This window comes from Candoia aspera, chromosome 2, assembly GCF_035149785.1.
Source record: "Candoia aspera isolate rCanAsp1 chromosome 2, rCanAsp1.hap2, whole genome shotgun sequence".
In the NCBI taxonomy this organism is placed as follows: domain Eukaryota; kingdom Metazoa; phylum Chordata; class Lepidosauria; order Squamata; family Boidae; genus Candoia; species Candoia aspera.
The window spans coordinates 150,005,494-150,023,374 of record NC_086154.1 but is presented as its reverse complement, the minus strand read 5'-3'; the positions used below and the strand labels follow the sequence as shown (position 1 = coordinate 150,023,374).

General features: G+C 43.8%; 2 protein-coding genes across 2 annotated transcripts; both read right to left on the bottom strand.

Annotated features, from left to right (window-relative positions):
- Positions 1-2,995: 2,995 nt before the first annotated feature.
- LOC134492459 (caveolin-2-like) lies at positions 2,996-7,565 on the bottom strand. Its single transcript, XM_063296631.1, has 3 exons — positions 7,234-7,565; positions 6,369-6,556; positions 2,996-3,379 (listed from the first exon to the last, which is right to left on the bottom strand). The coding sequence occupies exons 1-3, from the start codon at positions 7,384-7,386 to the stop codon at positions 3,229-3,231; spliced, it is 492 nt and encodes a 163-aa protein (XP_063152701.1). The 5' UTR covers positions 7,387-7,565; the 3' UTR covers positions 2,996-3,228.
- A 2,496-nt stretch (positions 7,566-10,061) lies between these two features.
- On the bottom strand, positions 10,062-17,679 carry AVPR2 (arginine vasopressin receptor 2). Its single transcript, XM_063296630.1, has 3 exons — positions 17,638-17,679; positions 11,993-12,830; positions 10,062-10,756 (listed from the first exon to the last, which is right to left on the bottom strand). Exons 1-3 carry the CDS (start codon positions 17,677-17,679, stop codon positions 10,554-10,556), a joined length of 1,083 nt encoding a protein of 360 aa, XP_063152700.1. The 3' UTR covers positions 10,062-10,553.
- Between the last annotated feature and the right edge of the window lie 202 nt (positions 17,680-17,881).

Genomic DNA, 17,881 nt, shown 5'->3' with positions numbered 1-17,881 from the left:
CAAATAACTCTTCTGCCATGAATTCAGAAAAGCCACACTAGATGTAAACTCCAGTTCTTAGAACTTCCATCCACTCACAAATCCCCAACAACCTATCCAGGAGGCAATTTAATTCACATGGGACTCAACTTACGACTGGTTTGCCAGAAAAGATGAAGGGAACTTCTTCACAGGTTGGGTCAATGCACATTTCTCCAGTCCTTGAGTCCACAGCAGAAAAGTGTCTCAGCATCTTTTGGTCCAGCCCAATGGCCAAGCTCTAATCTGCCTCAGTAGCGAAGCGGGCAGTAAAGTTAAATTCTTGCAGCTTTATTGCAGGACCATTTAAGGGCAGAAATTGGGGGTTGCCCTGGCTTAATTTTCTTCTTCCTCCTATTGTTGTCAGCCTGTGGGATAAACCAGCCCTAACTGCTTTACTTAATGTATGGTGGAGTGGGCTTGGTGAGGAGATGGGGGGTGCCAGGCTGGAGGATTTTGCTCCTTTCAAGTTGCCTGAATGATAGGTTGCTGGTGTGAAAGTGCCCTGCACTGGGTCACCTGAGCTGTATCTTAACATGTGTACAGCTTGGCTTGGAAGCCTGTGTCTCAATTGTCTGGCTGACAAATTGGGGGGTGCAGAGGTGGGGCTCGGACTGAAACAAGAGTTGATTGCATGGTGCATCAAGAAAACTCCCTCCACCCTTACTGACTTGTCAGCCAGGCTATTTTTGGATATAGATTTGGTAGATCTGCATTCAGAAACAACCCTAGTGACAGGTCAGAGGTGCAGCACAGGGACTGTGAGGAGCACTGAGGGTGGTCTTGCTCAGACCTCACCCCTTCGCTGTACCTGTGACCCAGTACTTAGTCTAGAACAGGAAATTGGCAGAATTCTGGTCAGTTTCACTGCAGATCCCAAATAGGCTTTGTAAGGGAATGGCAGTGCTAACAGCATGCAGCTGCAGCCAGCAGCTTCAGGTGGTATCCTGGGGAGCACACAACATGCTGCTTGTGTAGGCAAAATGGTGTTCCACCAAAGAATAAAAACAGTACAGGTAGTCCTCACTTACTGACTGCAATAAGGACTGACAACTCTGTTGCAAAGTGGTGTAGTTGTTAACCATGATGTCACATGACCACACCAGCTTACGATGTCAGTTCTGGCTGCAGTCGTTAAGTGAATCACCGTGGGTTGTTAAGTGCAACATCACGCGATCATGACTTGTGACTTCCTGCTGGCTTCCTCCATTGACTTTGCTTGTCAGAAGCCAGCTGTGAAGGTTTCAAATGGCAATCACGTGACCGCAGGGTGCTGTGACCATCGTAAATGTAACTGGTTGCCAAGTGTTCAAATCACGATCACGTGACTGTGGGGACACTGTAGTGGCTTCAAGGACCAGCCATAAGTCTCATTTTTCAGCACTGTCGTAACTTTGAACAGTCACTAAATGAGTGGTTAGTAAATGACGGCTACCTGTAGAAAGCGTTCACCTCATACAGCTGGCACAATCCAGCTGTTTCTGAGTACACTGACCTTCCATGAAGAGAGTGGTAGTTCTGTGTTTTAAACATAGGTCTACTGCTCTTTTGAAAGATCACTAAATTTATGTGTATATAAACAGGTCACTGTTCCAGGGGAACGCTAGGTTCATGTCCATCTGGAGAGTGCATAATGCCTGAAAGGGCCTCTCAGATGTCCCACTGGAACTAAGTACCTGATCTCTCCAGTAGCCCAAGCCAAATGATTGGAGTGCCCAGTGACTGAAGGGGAGGGGGTGTTTCTGCAATAGCCAAAGGAGAAGAGGGAAAACACTACTTAGAAAGCAGAACAGCAAAAGATAAATGTAAGCTGCCCCTGTGGTAGGCTGGGGATGAGATGTGGGCTGCATCATGGAAACAGTTAATGGGGTGTCTTTGTGCCGCAGTTAATGGAATGCGAGTGTAAGCCCCCCAGACAAAGCCAGACAGAAGGGAAACAAAGTAATAATTTATTGTTATTCAACCTGCAGGAGTGGGGATTTAACATAATAATTTAAATTCCAGTTATTTCTAATAGGGGAGGGGCTGGAGTAAAGTACCTCCTCTGTTCTCTTAGAGGCATCCCGGATTTGGAGCATTCCCTTTGCAAACGCCACTCCTACAGTATGTATCATTAGTGGTCCTTACCCCACCTGATGGCCTCCAGAAATGGTGGGATGAAACTCCTAAGAGGACATTGGACTGGGAATGGTTGAGTTGGAGGCCTATTGCCAATCTTTTATCCTGATACTTTTATCCTCCTGTGGACGTGTGTGACATGGATTGGAGAGTCACTGTGAGATAAGAATTGAGGACTGAATACAGGACAGTTCTTGGGAGAATTTAGAAAGAATCTTGTGGACACTCTGAGAAATGGCAGAGCTTGGAGAGGAGAAGGCTTTGGCTAAGCACAAAATGGCTGCCATTGTTGGCATGGTAGTCAGAAAACACCATTTTATCAGAGAATAAGCTGGGGAAGCTTTTTCCTATCACCTTCTCTTCACAGAATATTGTTCACCATCCCTGCCTGCTTTCACCTTTTGGGGGAAGGATGGGCAAGCTTCAAAGAAAGCTGTGGCCTGAAAGAACTCGCTATTTTTATTTTCTCAGAATGCATGTGTGAGTCCTGGAGGAGTAAAGATGATGCTAGGAGCTGGTGCTTTGCTTTGCCCAAGGCCAGCTTCCCATCTGACTTTTTTGAATTAGAAGAATTGGGGGTGGGGGGGACAAAATCAGGTGATCACAAAGGGAGGACTTCCCAGCTATACAAGGAGAAATATAAGAACCACATGGCCTACCCCTGCCTTACAAAATGGAGATGCATGGCTTGGGAGAATGACACCCATTTTAGTTTCCAAATGGAAAGAATAAAGGAAGCATCATTTTGAAGTCCTGTTTGCAAATCTGGGCAAAGGGAAGGGGTTGGAAGGAAGGAAGGAAGGAAGGAAGGAAGGAAGGAAGGAAGGAAGGAAGGAAGGAAGGGGAGAGAGAGAAAGAAAAGAAAAAGAGAGCATTTGGAAGTCTAATTTACCCTATCGTTCATTCCCCAAAGGGCTCCCTTTCCCTTCCTTTTGGCCTGTCCCCCCACTCCAGTCCCATATTTCCAGGCCTTGGTTAAGAAGTCCCTTGGTTAATCCTTCTGGAAATCGAACATATTCAGTGGGTTATATAATGAGAAAGGAAGAAGTTAAGTCTGTGCAGCATGGACCCCAATGGAAGAGTATCCCTGCATCATTTCTGAGTCACTGTAAGGTAGATGGCACTGCAGCAGCGCCCCAGGCTAGTGAAAAGAGGGGCTACCACAACGTCCAGGATGCTAGCCCAGAGGGTACGAACTGGAGGCATGGCCATTGTACACAGCTGAATGCTAGGCATCACACACCTGTTGTGGGAAGAAAAAAAGGAGGGAGAATTTTAAAAGGTTGGCCTTCCAAACGAACCTTCCCCATTCTTCCTTAATTTAGGCTTTACTAAGACAACCAGTTGATTGAATGTAGTATATCCTGCCTTTCTGCAGGATATCAGATAGCTAACAATAATTATAATGAAAATGAAAATGAAAAGAAAAATACAACACAAAAATAAGACTATGCTCAAAATAGTGAAAATTGTATTAAAAGACATCAAAGATACATTGATAATTCAGACAAGTAATGAATGAGCTCAAAAAATTAATATTCAACTCAGCAAAAAATCAGTTGCAGAATACAGGCCTGCCTGCACAAAAAAGTTGGTGGATAACAAGGAAGGAGCTGGCCCTGACATCCTTTGACAGGAATGCTCAAGCTTATGAGTAACCATGGAGAAGGCCCATCTTGTGTTCCCACCAAACATGCCTCTTAGATTAACCAAGTGGACCAATTAAGCCTACCATCTAAATTGTTTTGGACATCATTTCCCACTATATAACATTTTAATACTGGTATTTAGTACTTCACACAATCATAACGTTATTTTGGATTGTATCGTTTTGATTTTCATGTTTTTCTAATTCTAAGAAATCCTTATGTTGTCATAAGGAAGGCTGGTTTATAATTTTTCCTTTTAACATTATTGTTTTCTGACAAGGCAGTTTTCTCTCCACAACAAACAGATAGGTTTTCTTCCATGTAATTACTTAATTTATATTATTGAAGTCCTCGTTTGTTTCAGGATTGTGATTCTTTTTGCGACTAACTTTGGTGACAGCTGTGGAGTTGCTGTTTTCCCTGAATACTTTGAATGTTTGCATTGTTATAGGACAGTAACAGTAGATACCATAAGAGGCTGAGATTGCAAAGCATTCTGGGAAAATGCAAAGCAGCCATCAAAATTGGTGCAGCTTCTGACTCTTCTTTTGCAATAGCCTAATTCCTCAGAATGCCTTAATTATGCACCACCTACTGCTTGTCTGCCCTTCAGTGACACAACCCTCTCCTTAACGGAAATGGTGGCAGTAGGCTAAATATCTCAAGTATGGGGAGTGTTTTGGGCCTAATGCCATCATTTGCTTAACCCTCCTGAGTGGCTCCCATTCAGCAAGAAGATGGAACAAGAAACCCCAGGAAACATCCACTGGCCTCCTGAATTGGTGGTGGCCACTGATGTCAGCCCACATTTGTGTTCAGATGTGGCTTTTTCAAGTAAAGCATACAGGTAGTCCTTGTTTAGAGACTGCCTCATTTAGTGACCATTTGCAGTTACAGTGGTGATGAACAGTAACTTGGCAACCAATCCTCACATTAACAACCTTTGCAGGTCTGTAAAGCAAAGGAAAGCTGAAGTAAGACGGTCGCAGTTTCACTTAGTGACCACTTTGCATAACAACTGAGTTGCCAGTCCCAATTGTGGATCACTAAATGAGGACTACCTGTAATTGTCTTACCAGATTACACTCCATCCCTCAAGTCTGCACAATAACAGCCCTGGCATAGCCTCTCCCATGTCCCTCTCCTGCCCAGCAGAGGGTACTGTAGTCAATAGTTGGGTCCTGCTGATGCTTTCCATGGGATCTATGGCTACCAGATAGAGACATAGGAAGGCCATTATAAAGTCTCCTTACGAGTGGGCAGTTTTGGAGCCCCATACACAGTTTACAACTTCCCACTGTAGAGATTTCTATGGCTGGTTTGAGCCCTACAAAGCTTTGTCTGTTCCACCCAATAAGTTTGAAATTATTTTCTTAAAAAAAAATCCACAGGTGTACTTTCCACTTTGCTGCAGAACCCTTACATGTTTCAGGTTCATTCTACAACCTGACCAGGTTCATTCTCCCTCACCAAAATCTAGACTGCAAAAATCCAGGTGACTACTAGATAGTACCGGTGAGTAGGGCTTTCTGTATCTCTGCTGCATCTAGTGGCCATCTAGTCTTTGCAGTCCAGGTCTGGCAGCTCTACTATGTCAGCTCTGCTGATCTGAGGTCTGAAGTCTGGGGAGGAGGTGGTCTGAGAAACACAACAATGGAGGAAAAAAAAGAGACTCGGTGCCATGGGGTGGAAGATGGTCTAGGAGATGCTGGTGGAGTGTCCCAGGGTGCTGAGAATCTATATGGAGTGTTCATGGGTCACCTCTGTTCTGGCATATAGATCAGACTTTCACAATCTGCTCTTGACTAACTGGGTTAGGGAAAGATGATGTAGATGAAGTCCAGAACTTTCCTTTTCATGATTATGACATGTCATTTATGATGCACCTAATTTCCTCTAAGGTAACATGTGGTAGAAGGGTGGTAGTTAAGAATTGGTCTTTCAAGGCCCTTTTTTGCATTAGGTTCACATGGTGCAGGATGCCAAAATGTGGCTGGCTAGTTGATGGCTTGATGTGTTGTACGAACAGAGCTATGGGTTATTTTATGGTTCAGTGTGTTATATAAACCAAGGCAAGGTAAAGACTCTTGAAAGAAGCTTAATTCCTCATCATTATATCAACATATTCAGGTTGGATTAAAAAAAAACACCAGTCCAGAAGTGGTTTCCTATTGCCTTCTTCTGGGATTTTTTTTTTTAACTTCCCAGTCGAATCTCCAGCCTAGGGGTCTCCTATCCAAGTCATCACCAGATCTGTCCCTGCTTATCTTTTTTAGAGATCAGCCAAAGTCACCTAGTGCTGCCACTTGCTTGTAGGTGTACAAACCAAGGGGATTAGATTAGTTGTCAAATTAATCATGGATCAGACAGTTATACAGAGATAACTACCAATAAGCATGCAAGTAACTTGAGAACCCCCATTTGAAAACCACCATGGCCTATTGCAGCAGTTGATAGTTCTACTCATGGTTAAAAGGTTGCTTTGTTACTAACTAATGGGCAAGTAACAGGGAGCACAGGTTGGCTGGGAGAACTAGAACATACAAGAGATGTTAGGCGACAAGACCAAAAGAAGATGCTCACCAGATATGGAGGCAACCTAGGCAGGCAAAGAGAAAGCCTGAACATAAGGAGACTGGCACAGCACAGAGCAGCGAGATAATACGGTAGCACCAGAGGCGGGAGCTCTCAAAGACAATGTCACTCCAGGTCCAAACCCGGTCAAAGGTACGGAATGAGGAAGGTTCTGCAAGGATGTCGGAAAATTCCAGCTACCAAGAAGAATGGGAATCGGGTTACTAAGGCCTCCCCACTGGACAGATTAAATTAGATTAGGCAGAGCAAAGGAATTTGGACTCTGCTTCTCTGTGTGTGTATGCATGGTGTTGTCAAGCTCCATTCTGCAGGACACAACCCAAGAAGCAAGAATCACACAGACACTGAGGAATTTTAATGCAAGAGTAAGCACAGAATTTTGGAAACTGCAATATGAAACCCCAGCCCTATTTTCTTAGGGAGTTCATTGTGGTGGAATCTCTTTGGAGATTTTGAATCTCTTCTTCCTGGGCCATTAGCAGCCTGGACTGAGCTGCCATTTATGAGATAAATTACTAATGAACTCTGTTCCTTTCTCTGTTAGTTATGTCTGATATTCCTCCTGTTACTTTCTCAGGTTCCCCACAAATACAGGAGTGTGCATGTGTGTGTGTATGAGAAAGAGAGAGACTGACTGACTGACTACTGACAGACTTTGAGAATTTTTATGAGGAACATCAATCAGGAACACTTAGGGTTGAAGCAGGGAAACATAAGTAAGCCTGCATTTCAAAAGTGGAAGGAGATTGAGTTTTAATGAGGACACAACTCCCACATTGGATAGAACAGGCTTTTAGAGCTGTGTTCTTAGATCTTGGACTGAACATGGTTATTCCTTGGTTCTCTTTCTTACCTTAAGGTGTTGGTTGATCCCATGTGGATCTCGAGGATCTGCTTTGGGTGGTATGTCGACAGTGGATTGCAGGAGTGTAGTGGTTCCTGGTTCTTGCAGATGAGGATCTTCTGGGTCTAACTTATACTCCATCAAGTATTTATCACTGATCATCTTGAGAATAGCTCAAGGGTTCTCAGAATGGCAGATCCACGGATGCTGTCAAGTACCTCCTAATACCTGAATCTATGACACTTTCTCTTTTTACATACGCTACCTCTTGTTTTGAAATTATCTTGTCTATCGTGCCTTCTCTCACTGTCTTTATTGGTGTATAGGAATCTGACTCCAGTTCTATTCTCAGCTTTGGCCAACATAGATTGGAGGGAAAGGGCAGTCAGGGAGGGTGGATCTTGGCAATTGCACACCCCCACCTGGTATTTTCAGCTATGGGGCAAGGACAAGGGTTATAAATATGCCACTGTCCCAGTGATCTTTGCTGTGAGACGGAAATGGAGGGAGGAAGGAAGGCCAGCTAAATATATATGAAGCCAAGCTATTCTTACAACTGGGATTAGAATGGGGTTCTATGTACTACAGCAGAAGAATTCCAAGGCAGAAAAATTATGCTGATGCAGCCAAGTGGGTTTCATCACTGTGGGCACCATCTAGTGGCCACTGAACTCCTCCTCATAGATTTACAGAATAGTTCAGAAGTGGAAAAAGATGTTTTTATGCAGAAACTGCACAAATCCCACATAGAAATAATTAGGAATACTTCACACTTCACCTGGATTCATGTACTGTGCAAAGCCATAGTTTATTAAATAAACTATAATTGGCCAGGTTTACAGAATGTGCTAAGCCACACATTACGGCTTAAAAGTAGAATACTTAGGCTCACACAGTGCTAAGCTACAAACATACAAATATACTACTATGATGTGTAAACTATGTTGTCATGTGCAAGGGAACTGTGGCCAGTTATGGCTCCTTAGTGTAACATATGTATATATTGAAATAAATGTATATACATACATGATTCACCATATCAGCCATTAACTATTTTTCACTCCTCTTACAGATGGGGATTCAGGAAGGGGATAAATATTTAGACAATAAGACAATAAACTTGAAGTAAAACAATAAGCATTCAGAGTCATTCAAAAGAGCAAGGTTTAAAAAAGCTAAATCTTCAGTTTCAAGAATTGATCCATTGCATTTACAGCATTCTGGAATTCTCAGTATTAGCTTCCCAAAGCCATCGGTTGGTTGAATCTCTGTGTCTCTTTGTGTCTGTGCATAGGTATGTGCACACAAATACACCCCAGATACTCTCATTCATTCATACACACTCACAAATAAATAACTTTGTTCAATCATGTCTGATTCTTAGAGACTGCCTAGACAAGTCCCTGCAGTTTTCTTGGCAAGGTTTTTCAGAAGTGGTTTGCCATTGCCTCCTTCCTAGGCCTGAGAGAAAGTGTCTGGCCCAGGGTCACCCAGCTGGCTTTGTGCTTAAGGCAGGACTAGAACTCACAGTCTTCCAGTTTCTAGCCTGGTGCCTTAAGCACTACACCAAACTGGCTCTCTAATAAAAATTTAAACAGTCATAATTCATCCATGATTTTCTATTGGTTTGGAAATTAGCAAAGCACCATTTTATACTGAATAAAACATTTACTTCAGCTGTTATCCTAACTCTAATCCTGCATCTGTTCTCACAATGTGGGCCAGTCACTATCGCTTTAGCATAACCTATCTCACAGGGTTGTTGTGAAATAAAATGAGGGGAGATCTCCATAAGTGTCAGCTTAAATTCCTGGAGGAAAGGCAGGATATTAGGACAATAAATACACAGACATAAGATGTTCAGCAAGGACATGTAAAGGGGCCCCAGCCCCACTTGTAATCTGTAGAAACATTATTTATGAAATGGACACACAATATAAACTTGTCTTTAGTTACTCCCTAATCAAGCTTCTGAGCCTTATAATGCCTTTTTCTGGGGGAGGAGGTGATCCTAAGAGCAGGTGAGGATATGGTAATATTTCTGCCATGTGACTTACAAATTATTCTGCTGATTTGTTTCCCTCTAGCAATGTAATGAAGTCAGATACAGTACACTAAATCATGCTTTGTTCTAGTGGTATGCATATATTTGCTTTGGCAATTTGATTGTGATTTGATTAAATCCCCTGATTCCAAGCATCAGATTGCCTCAGATGCTGAGTCTCTTCATGCCTAATTTCAATGGAGAACTTCAAGAATCCACCTATTTTTTAACCTCTACATTTTCCAGCTCACACATTAGTTGTATGTCACATCCTATCCCATCAGTTTGATGACTCTAAATTCATTCTATTGTTTTAGAATCCAAATTCTCTTACTTTACCTTGTGGGGTGTTCAAATCCTATTTCACACAGCAACACTGCAGAAGAGTGCCAGTGTGGTGTTGTGGTTACAGTGTTAGGATCAGAGAGGCCCAGGTTCTAGTTCTCCTTTAGGCATGGAAGTAGCCTTGGGTGGCCTTGTGCCAGGCGTTCCCTCTCAGCCCTAATCACCAGCAGGCTTTGCGACAGACTGATTGATACCACCCCTCCCTTGCTTTACCATGTGAAGTAGGTGAGTGCAGTGCAAAAATGAGTGGACCCCCCCTGCAGCTGTGTAAGAGAAATGCAAAGAATGACACACTGAAGCCAAGGCAGTCTGTACAAGACCGCATGTGGCTTATGAGCTGTCTGCCCTCTTCAGTGGAGCTCTGAGGCTGGAACAACCACCTTAATTTGCTTCATGGTGGGGCAGCCTCCGTTTTTTTTAATTCGAATCCCTAAGCTGGTGAGGAGCACATCAAACAAAATGCTGGCTGGTTTTACACATTACACTTGGCAATGGTAATCTTTTTAAAGCTGTGAATTGCTAATTAAATAGCAGTAGCCAGATTTGCACATAACGCTAAACCATAATCCAAGGTTTACAAGGATTCAAACTTCATGTTAACCCAAAGCCAAACAAAAACATTATAGAGGAAATAGGATATTGGAAAAAGAAATGGTTTCCCCAGTGCCTTTTGGAACCTGCTCCAGTGTTGCCCCTGCAGCAGATTATCACTGAGGGAATTCAGCCCTTTGGCCGACACCCCCCCCCCATCTGTTCAGAAGCTTTGTCCTGCTGGTACTGCAGTCCTGAATGACACCGGTCCCGTTTATTTAGCATTGCTGGGCAGAAGCGTATCTCTGCTGAACTAAGAGGCAGCCTTCTGCCTGCTGTGCTGGTTGCTGAGAGAGTTGTTCTGCAGGAGTGCCCTTCACACCTGTATTTCTGCCTGCAAGCTACTGCCTCAGGAAAGAGTGTCTCGACCCAGTGAGAAGCTGGCTGTGACAGTGGAGTCTTCATACAGGGACCCAGCTTGCCAACGGGCCCACCTGGGGCAGAAGATTCGGCGCAGTTCATTTGAGATGCTGTTGCTGAATGTGGCATAGACCCAGGGGTTTGTGCAGCTGTTGAGGCTGGCAACCAGCATCAGGAGGGTGAAAGCTGGGCCTGAAGTAAACAACAGGAATGAACAACCATCGGAGTTATCAACATAGGCTAAGACTCACCAAAGCTTATCTTGCAACTTATTCAGTAAAGGCAGATCCATCACCACTGAGGAACTAAAAACTCTGCTCGGGATTAAAATAAGAGATTCGCATGCGAGTTTTTCTCTAGCCAAAAACTGGCCACCCAACCCAACCCTTGCTTAACTTCCAGCTCGTTCTGCATGCAACTGTTTCACTGCATTTATTTATTGCATGTATTGATTGATTGGTGCATAATTCCTCTGGTGGGAGGAGATGGGCGGTGACAAATTTGATAAATAAATCTGTGGAATTCAGATACTTGTGCATGAATATTTGATTGTCCTGGATCACAGAATAAGAAGACAAGAACTTTAGCCCAGGATCAGGGAAGTGGCAGGCAGACAAACTACTGTATGAAAGGAGGGCTGGGCAGCTAGATCAACATTTCAGAACCCTGGACTCTCCAGTAGTAGTCAAAGCAGAAGGCAAAGTCTCAGAGGAACCACAAAAATATCAGGGGAGAAAACAACATCAGATAGATGATAGACAGACAGACAGACACACGGACAGATGATAGGAAGATAGATAGATAGATGATAGGTAGGTAGACAGATAGATGGATAGGAAGATAGGCAGACAGACAGACAGACAGACAGACAGAAGCTAGCCTCAACATTCCAGCAGAGCCTTCTATGGAGAGGTTCTGAGTACATGATCCCTATATATTATGGTAAGCCTGAATGTTGAAAATGTTAAATGTTTGAATGTTAAAAATATGTTTGATAGTGGGGTGTAGTGGTTAAAGTGTTGGACTAGGACTGGAGAGACTCAGGTTCAGCCTGACTGGATGACTGTAGGCCAGCCTTCCTCTCTCAGTGCAATCTATCTCACAGGGTTGTTATTGCTGAAGGAATACAATGAAGGGAGCATCAAAGTAAGGTAGGATGCAAATCGGGAGGGAAGAAAGGAAGGAAGGAAGGAGCAAGCCACCTCCTGTTCATAAAAGCTGCCATGGGAAATAGCAGAAAGAGAAGGAAACCCCTCTTTCACTATACTGTTTTATTGGATAAAACAGCCTTCCTTAATCCAATATCCTGCAAATGAATTGGACAATGTTCCATCATTCCTCCTGGTCAACATGGCCCAAGCCACGAGGCTGGGAAAGGCTGGGGTACAATTTGGTTAAAGGGCAGTTTCTGAATGCTGGGTAACTTACCCTCAGTGGGTGCCTGAGGATCCCAAACGGCCCACAGTTGTACTAGGAAGAAGGGAGCCCAGCAGAATATGTAGGTGAGCACAATGACCAGTGTCATCTTGAGAGTCTTAGCTACTGCACCAGATATAGGGGAGGCCCCTCGTTGGCTCCCCCTGCGAGCCAGGGCTGCTTCTGGCCCCAAACGTAGGCTGCGGTGGACCTCACAGAAGATCATGCCTTGGCAGGTGGCAATGAAGAAGGTGGGAAGGAGAAAGACCATCAGAGTCACCCAGGTGACATAGGCCCGGGCTCCCCAGGGTTCAGCAAAGGTTGCCCAGCACTCATGGGCTCCACTTGGCAGTTCTGTTTTGGAGAAGATGAAAAGCTGTGGCAGGCTGAGAAGCAAGGATGCTGTCCATGCCAATAGCACAGGTCGATGCCGTGAGGTTGGGCCTCTCTGAAAAGCCAACATGGGCCGGCAAATGGCACGGTGGCGGTCATAGGTCATGGCTACAATAACATAGGATGAGGCAAACATGCCAACCACCTGCAAGTAAGTGATGGCACGGCATAAGATGTCTGGCCCTTGGAAGCGATCAGTGATGTCCCAGATGAGCTGAGGGAGCACCTGGAAGAGGGCTACCGTCATATCAGCCAGGCAGAGGTGTTGGATGAATCGATGCATAGGGCTGGCCCGCTGACCCTGGCGGAACAGAGCTCCGAGCACCAGGGCATTGCTCAGAGTGGCCAGCAGGAAGATGGAAGCCAAAATGGCAATTTCAGCCTGGGCCAAAGCATCGTCGCGGTCATCGGATGGAGGGAGGGAAACATTGGAGGTAGATTCCAGAAGCGTAGAGGAAGCGTTTGGCATTTGGTCCTGTGAAAGGTACAGGAAAAAAAAGAGCAGATCAATATGTATCCATTTTCCCAACTGCTCCAACCCCTCCAGATGTTGGCTGGGAATTCTGAAACTTGTAGTCTCATGCATCAGGGAGGCATCAGGTAGAAGATGGTGATTTTTTTTAAAAAAAATGTTGCACCGCCCTGCTTCCCCTTAGAAACTGAAACCCTTAGATTACCTGCCTTTAAAATAAATTTGATTTTCAGATTTTGGGCCAACATCTGTGATTAATTGTATTTTGGTGCTGGTATACTGGTTTCACTCCTCCATGGCAAAGAGCTAAAGGTTTGGCAATTTGGTTTATATTAGCCACTTATATCACTATAGTAAGTAAGTAGGTAAATGCAGCAGATAAATTGTCGGGGGGGGGTTTCAAATTTTTTCAAGCCATGGAACCTAATTAAGAAAAAAAATTCTCAGAACCCCTGATCAAGAGGCAAGGCTCCAGTGATAGAAAATGAACATTTTCTTCTTGCCTTTAGTATCTCATGAAATTCCATTAAGTTTTTACGGAACCATAGCGTTCTACAGAACACAGTTTGAAAAACCCTGAATTAAGCTACTTCCTTGAAGTCTCACTGTCTTCTTTCAAAGCATCGTATATCAAAATTGGCAGAAGGTAGACTGGAATCCACTACAGTATTTGGTACATTTCTAACTGTCAGAGGTTTTAACAACAATAACATGCTCTCTCCACCTATCCTGAATAAATCTGCCAAAATGAAGAAAATGGCATGGAGCAGGCTGGATAAGTTGGAGTATGTTTTGGATTGAAAGCCTATGAACTCCATTCAGGTTTGGTCCTCAGCCCACAATAATTTTGGGTTGCTTCGTGAGGGACTGAAAAAGAGGGAAGGAAAGTCAGAAGCTGGGGAAGGGTGCAGGAGGGGGACAGACAGGCAGAGGGCAACATTTAAAGTCCATATTTAAGCTTGCTGCCTTGATATTATGTTTTCCCTACTCAGACCCTTACCTTGTCATTCATAATCAGAGCATCAGCCGGCAAGTGGCTTCAATCAATAAGCCTTACTCTGCTGGCTGGTAGTTTGCTTGCAGATCGCACTCAGGGCGAAAGAGAGGAACTGGCCTGCTCAGAGAGGTGAGGAATAAATCTGAAGGAAGCTCCTGAATTCTGTGTTCTCTCCTGGATCTTTGTGAAGAAGTTGCTTCACCTTCTTCTCAATAAGATGTAGCGAAAAAGACAATGCAGGGCTTTGAGTAACCACAGTCAAGGAGGAGGGAGCCCAGAAAGAAGGGGGTGGGGGTAAGAGAATTAATTAGACTGGCTTTTCCCCACCCCCAGGCAACACTGCTGGTAGAAGTTAACTTGCTGACTTGACCTGATGCCAAACACACTGGCTTTGCACAGACTTTCCCAAGAGTGAATGAAAACTTGCAGGAAAGAGAAGCAGGGGACGTTCAGGGTGTGTACTGATAGCTTTCCTCTCTTCCAGTGCATCCCCCCAGTTCTGGGTCTGTCAGCTTTCAAATCAAGAATATGTTAACCTGCAACATCATGATTTATCTATTACGCTCCAGTTCTTAAAGTCAAGGTATTCTTTCTTCCTGGGTGCTTTAATCGGTACACTCCACTTCTTCCCATGGCAGGGCCTGCACAATTTGTTGACCCACAAGTTGCATGGGCATGGATTAGGCCATCCCCTCTGATGGGCTGTTTGCTTAACTCAGCATAGAGAATTTCTATAGGTAAGACCCTCATTGTCAGCTTCAGAATCTGCCATGTAGCTGTTAAAAACACAGGAGCAAAAGAAGAGAAAATCAAACCAGCAAGGCAATGTTAGTCTAGGTAGAGCTCGAAAGCCTTCAGTTATTAAAGCATTTCTTTCTCTCACCATTTAACTGCACATTATCAGACAAAGGGATATGGGGCAGAGAGATCTTAATATTATAGCTGGCCTAAAAATCTTACCTCCAATTACATTTGCCAAATGCAGATTCCTGAATTCCTGCCCATTTGCTTTTTTAGTTGGAAATATAAAGCAAAGTGATGTGGACACTTCCATTGCTGGTTTAGGATTGTATTTGTGATGGTGAACCCCAAATCATGAAGAACAGCACATCAAAGTCCCTCTGCACAGCCCAAAATCAGGCCTGGATTAGAGTACAGTTGGACAGGACGGAAGGAAGGAAGAGTGGGACTTAACTAGGCCATTATTATCTTTTCCACCTTAGCATCAGCTTGCAATGTACAACATTGTGAAGAGCTTTGAATGCATCAAGGCTCTATATAGACCAGTCTTCTCCAATCTGGTATCTCAAATCAATTGGAGAGCACTCTGAAATTAGCAGCCCCAACCTATCTGATCCAGATAGTGCTTTTATTATTATTAGTGTTGTTGGTCATTTACATTGTAAGAAACTGTGTCTGGAGGCTGGAAGACCAAATCTTCTAGTAAGTCAGAGGAAATTTCAAACGATGACCTTCTACAGCTTAATAGATTCTGGAACCCTTCCAGCTGTTCTCAGAATGCCTCTCCATTAATTAAGAACTGACTGAGGCTGCCTGGATCTTGGGTCCAACAATAGATAGAGACACAGTGGAGAAGTTTATTTTCTCAGAGGGAAGATCAAAAATGGAAGACAAGCTACTTGAAATACAATTTGCCCAACTTAATAATCTTTTCCTGTACTGTGCAGCTGTTTTCTTAGCATGTTATACAAACAAAGCAAGTTTTTACAAATCTAGGTTGGGAGTTAATTGTATTGTGTGAACCTAGCTAAAGTTTATCTGCTAGAATACATCTTTTACATGTGTTCTGTAGAAAGAATTCTTTGACACTGAGAAGGAGAAACAGTTTTTTCCATCCCCTACTTGAGCTTGTCCCTTTTTAAAAAAGAAATCAAGATCCATGTACTTGTAAAGCTCATTTAACAGGTAGAAATTCTACCGATGAAGCTTTTCTGATTATTTCATTCTGTTCTAGACTGGTAGAATTCCTTGTTCATCTACACATGCACCGGGTAGTAAAAGCAAGAGGTTCTGCCAGGAAAGAAAAAGTATTTTTATCTGCATCTAACGTTTTCATCATTTTTTTTCCTGGCAGAATTCCCATCAAAGCAGACAGAACACATGTTTTCCTATCACCACATCTTTAGTGGGAGAAATGTCATTGTTGAATGTAAAAGATACAGGAACTTAGCCAGAAAAAATGCAGGATAGTCTAAATATTTCTGAAACCTCTGCAGGTTCACCCTGAGTTCTTGATTGAAACTGGGTGGATACTGGGGGAGGAGTGGGCAGGCAGCCAGCTAGTGTGCATGTTCCCACTTTATCTGAAGAACATAAATGCTGCAACTCACAGTTCTGGCCAACTGACAGAAGGAGCCCATTCAGGAAATTGGCCAGCCAGCCAGTTCCAACTCTTCAGCTCTTAACTCTTGATATGCCAGATTTCCTTCTGCCTTATCTATTTTACATGACTGCATAGGGACCTAAGCTTGGTGGTTTTTTGTTTTCGTTTTCTGCAATCTTCAGAAGTTCCTTTGGCTTGTTGTTGTTTATTCATTTAGTCGCTTCTGACTCTTCGTGACTTCATGGACCAGCCCACGGCAGAGCTTCCTGTCGGTCGTCAACACCCCCAGCTCCCCCAGGGACGAGTCCGTCACCTCTAGAATATCATCCATCCACCTTGCCCTTGGTCGGCCCCTCTTCCTTTTGCCCTCCACTCTCCCTAGCATCAGCATCTTCTCCAGGGTGTCCTGTCTTCTCATTAGGTGGCCAAAGTATTTCAGTTTTGCTTTTAATATCATTCCCTCAAGTGAGCAGTCTGGCTTTATTTCCTGGAGGATGGACTGGTTGGATCTTCTTGCAGTCCAAGGCACTCTCAGAATTTTCTTCCAACACCACAGTTCAAAAGCATCGATCTTCCTTCTCTCAGCCTTCCTTATGGTCCAGCTCTCGCAGCCATATGTTACTACGGGGAACACCATTGCTTTAACTATGCGGACCTTTGTTGTCAGTGTGATGTCTCTGCTCTTAACTATTTTATCGAGATTTGTCATTGCTCTTCTCCCAAGGATTAAGCGTCTTCTGATTTCCTGACTGCAGTCAGCATCTGCAGTAATCTTCGCACCCAGAAATACAAAGTCTTTCACTGCTTCTACATTTTCTCCCTCTATTTGCCAGTTATCAATCAAGCTGGTTGCCATAATCTTGGTTTTTTTGAGGTTTAGCTGCAAACCAGCTTTTGCACTTTCTTCTTTCACCTTCATCATAAGGCTCCTCAGTTCCTCTTCGCTTTCAGCCATCAAAGTGGTATCATCTGCATATCTGAGATTGTTAATGTTTCTTCCAGCGATTTTAACTCCAGCCTTGGATTCCTCAAGCCCAGCATGTCACATGATGTGTTCTGCGTACAAGTTGAATAGGTAGGGTGAGAGTATACAGCCCTGCCGTACTCCTTTCCCAATCTTAAACCAGTCCGTTGTTCTGTGGTCTGTTCTTACTGTTGCTATTTGGTTGTTATACAGATTCTTCAGGAGGCAGACAAGATGACTTGGTGTCCCCATACCACTAAGAACTTGCCACAATTTGTTATGGTCCACACAGTCAAAGGCTTTAGAATAGTCAATAAAACAGAAATAGATGTTTTTCTGAAACTCCCTGGACTTTTCCATCATCCAGCGGATATTGGCAATTTGGTCCCTAGTTCCTCTGCCTTTTCTAAACCCAGCTTGTACATCTGGCAATTCTCGCTCCATGAATTGCTGAAGTCTACCTTGCAGGATCTTGAGCATTACCTTACTGGCATGTGAAATGAGTGCCACTGTTCGATAGTTTGAACATTCTTTAGTGTTTCCCTTTTTTGGTATGGGGATATAAGTTGATTTTTTCCAGTCTGATGGCCATTCTTGTGTTTTCCAAATTTGCTGGCATATAGCATGCATTACCTTGACAGCATCATCTCGCAAGATTTTGAACAGTTCAGCTGGGATGCCGTTGTCTCCTGCTGCCTTGTTATTAGCAATGCTTCTTAAGGCCCATTCAA

Bases quoted from the DNA above. Each gene is read 5' to 3' on its own strand.
- LOC134492459 (XM_063296631.1), bottom strand. From the start codon at position 7,386: ATGATCAGTGATAAATACTTGATGGAGTATAAGTTAGACCCAGAAGAT. The intron at 6,557-7,233 runs GTAAGAAAGAGA...TCTTCTTGGTAG, and splicing joins GGATCAACCAACACCTTAAG to CTGGAATTTTCCGACATCCT. The intron at 3,380-6,368 runs GTGAGCATCTTC...TTCCCACAACAG, and splicing joins CTAGGTTGCCTCCATATCTG to GTGTGTGATGCCTAGCATTC.
- AVPR2 (XM_063296630.1), bottom strand. From the start codon at position 17,679: ATGTTCAAACTATCGAACAGTGGCACTCATTTCACATGCCAG. The intron at 12,831-17,637 runs TAAGGTAATGCT...ATGCCAAACGCT, and splicing joins GCACTCATTTCACATGCCAG to TCCTCTACGCTTCTGGAATC. The intron at 10,757-11,992 runs GTAAGTTACCCA...TGTTTACTTCAG, and splicing joins TCCTCAGGCACCCACTGAGG to GCCCAGCTTTCACCCTCCTG.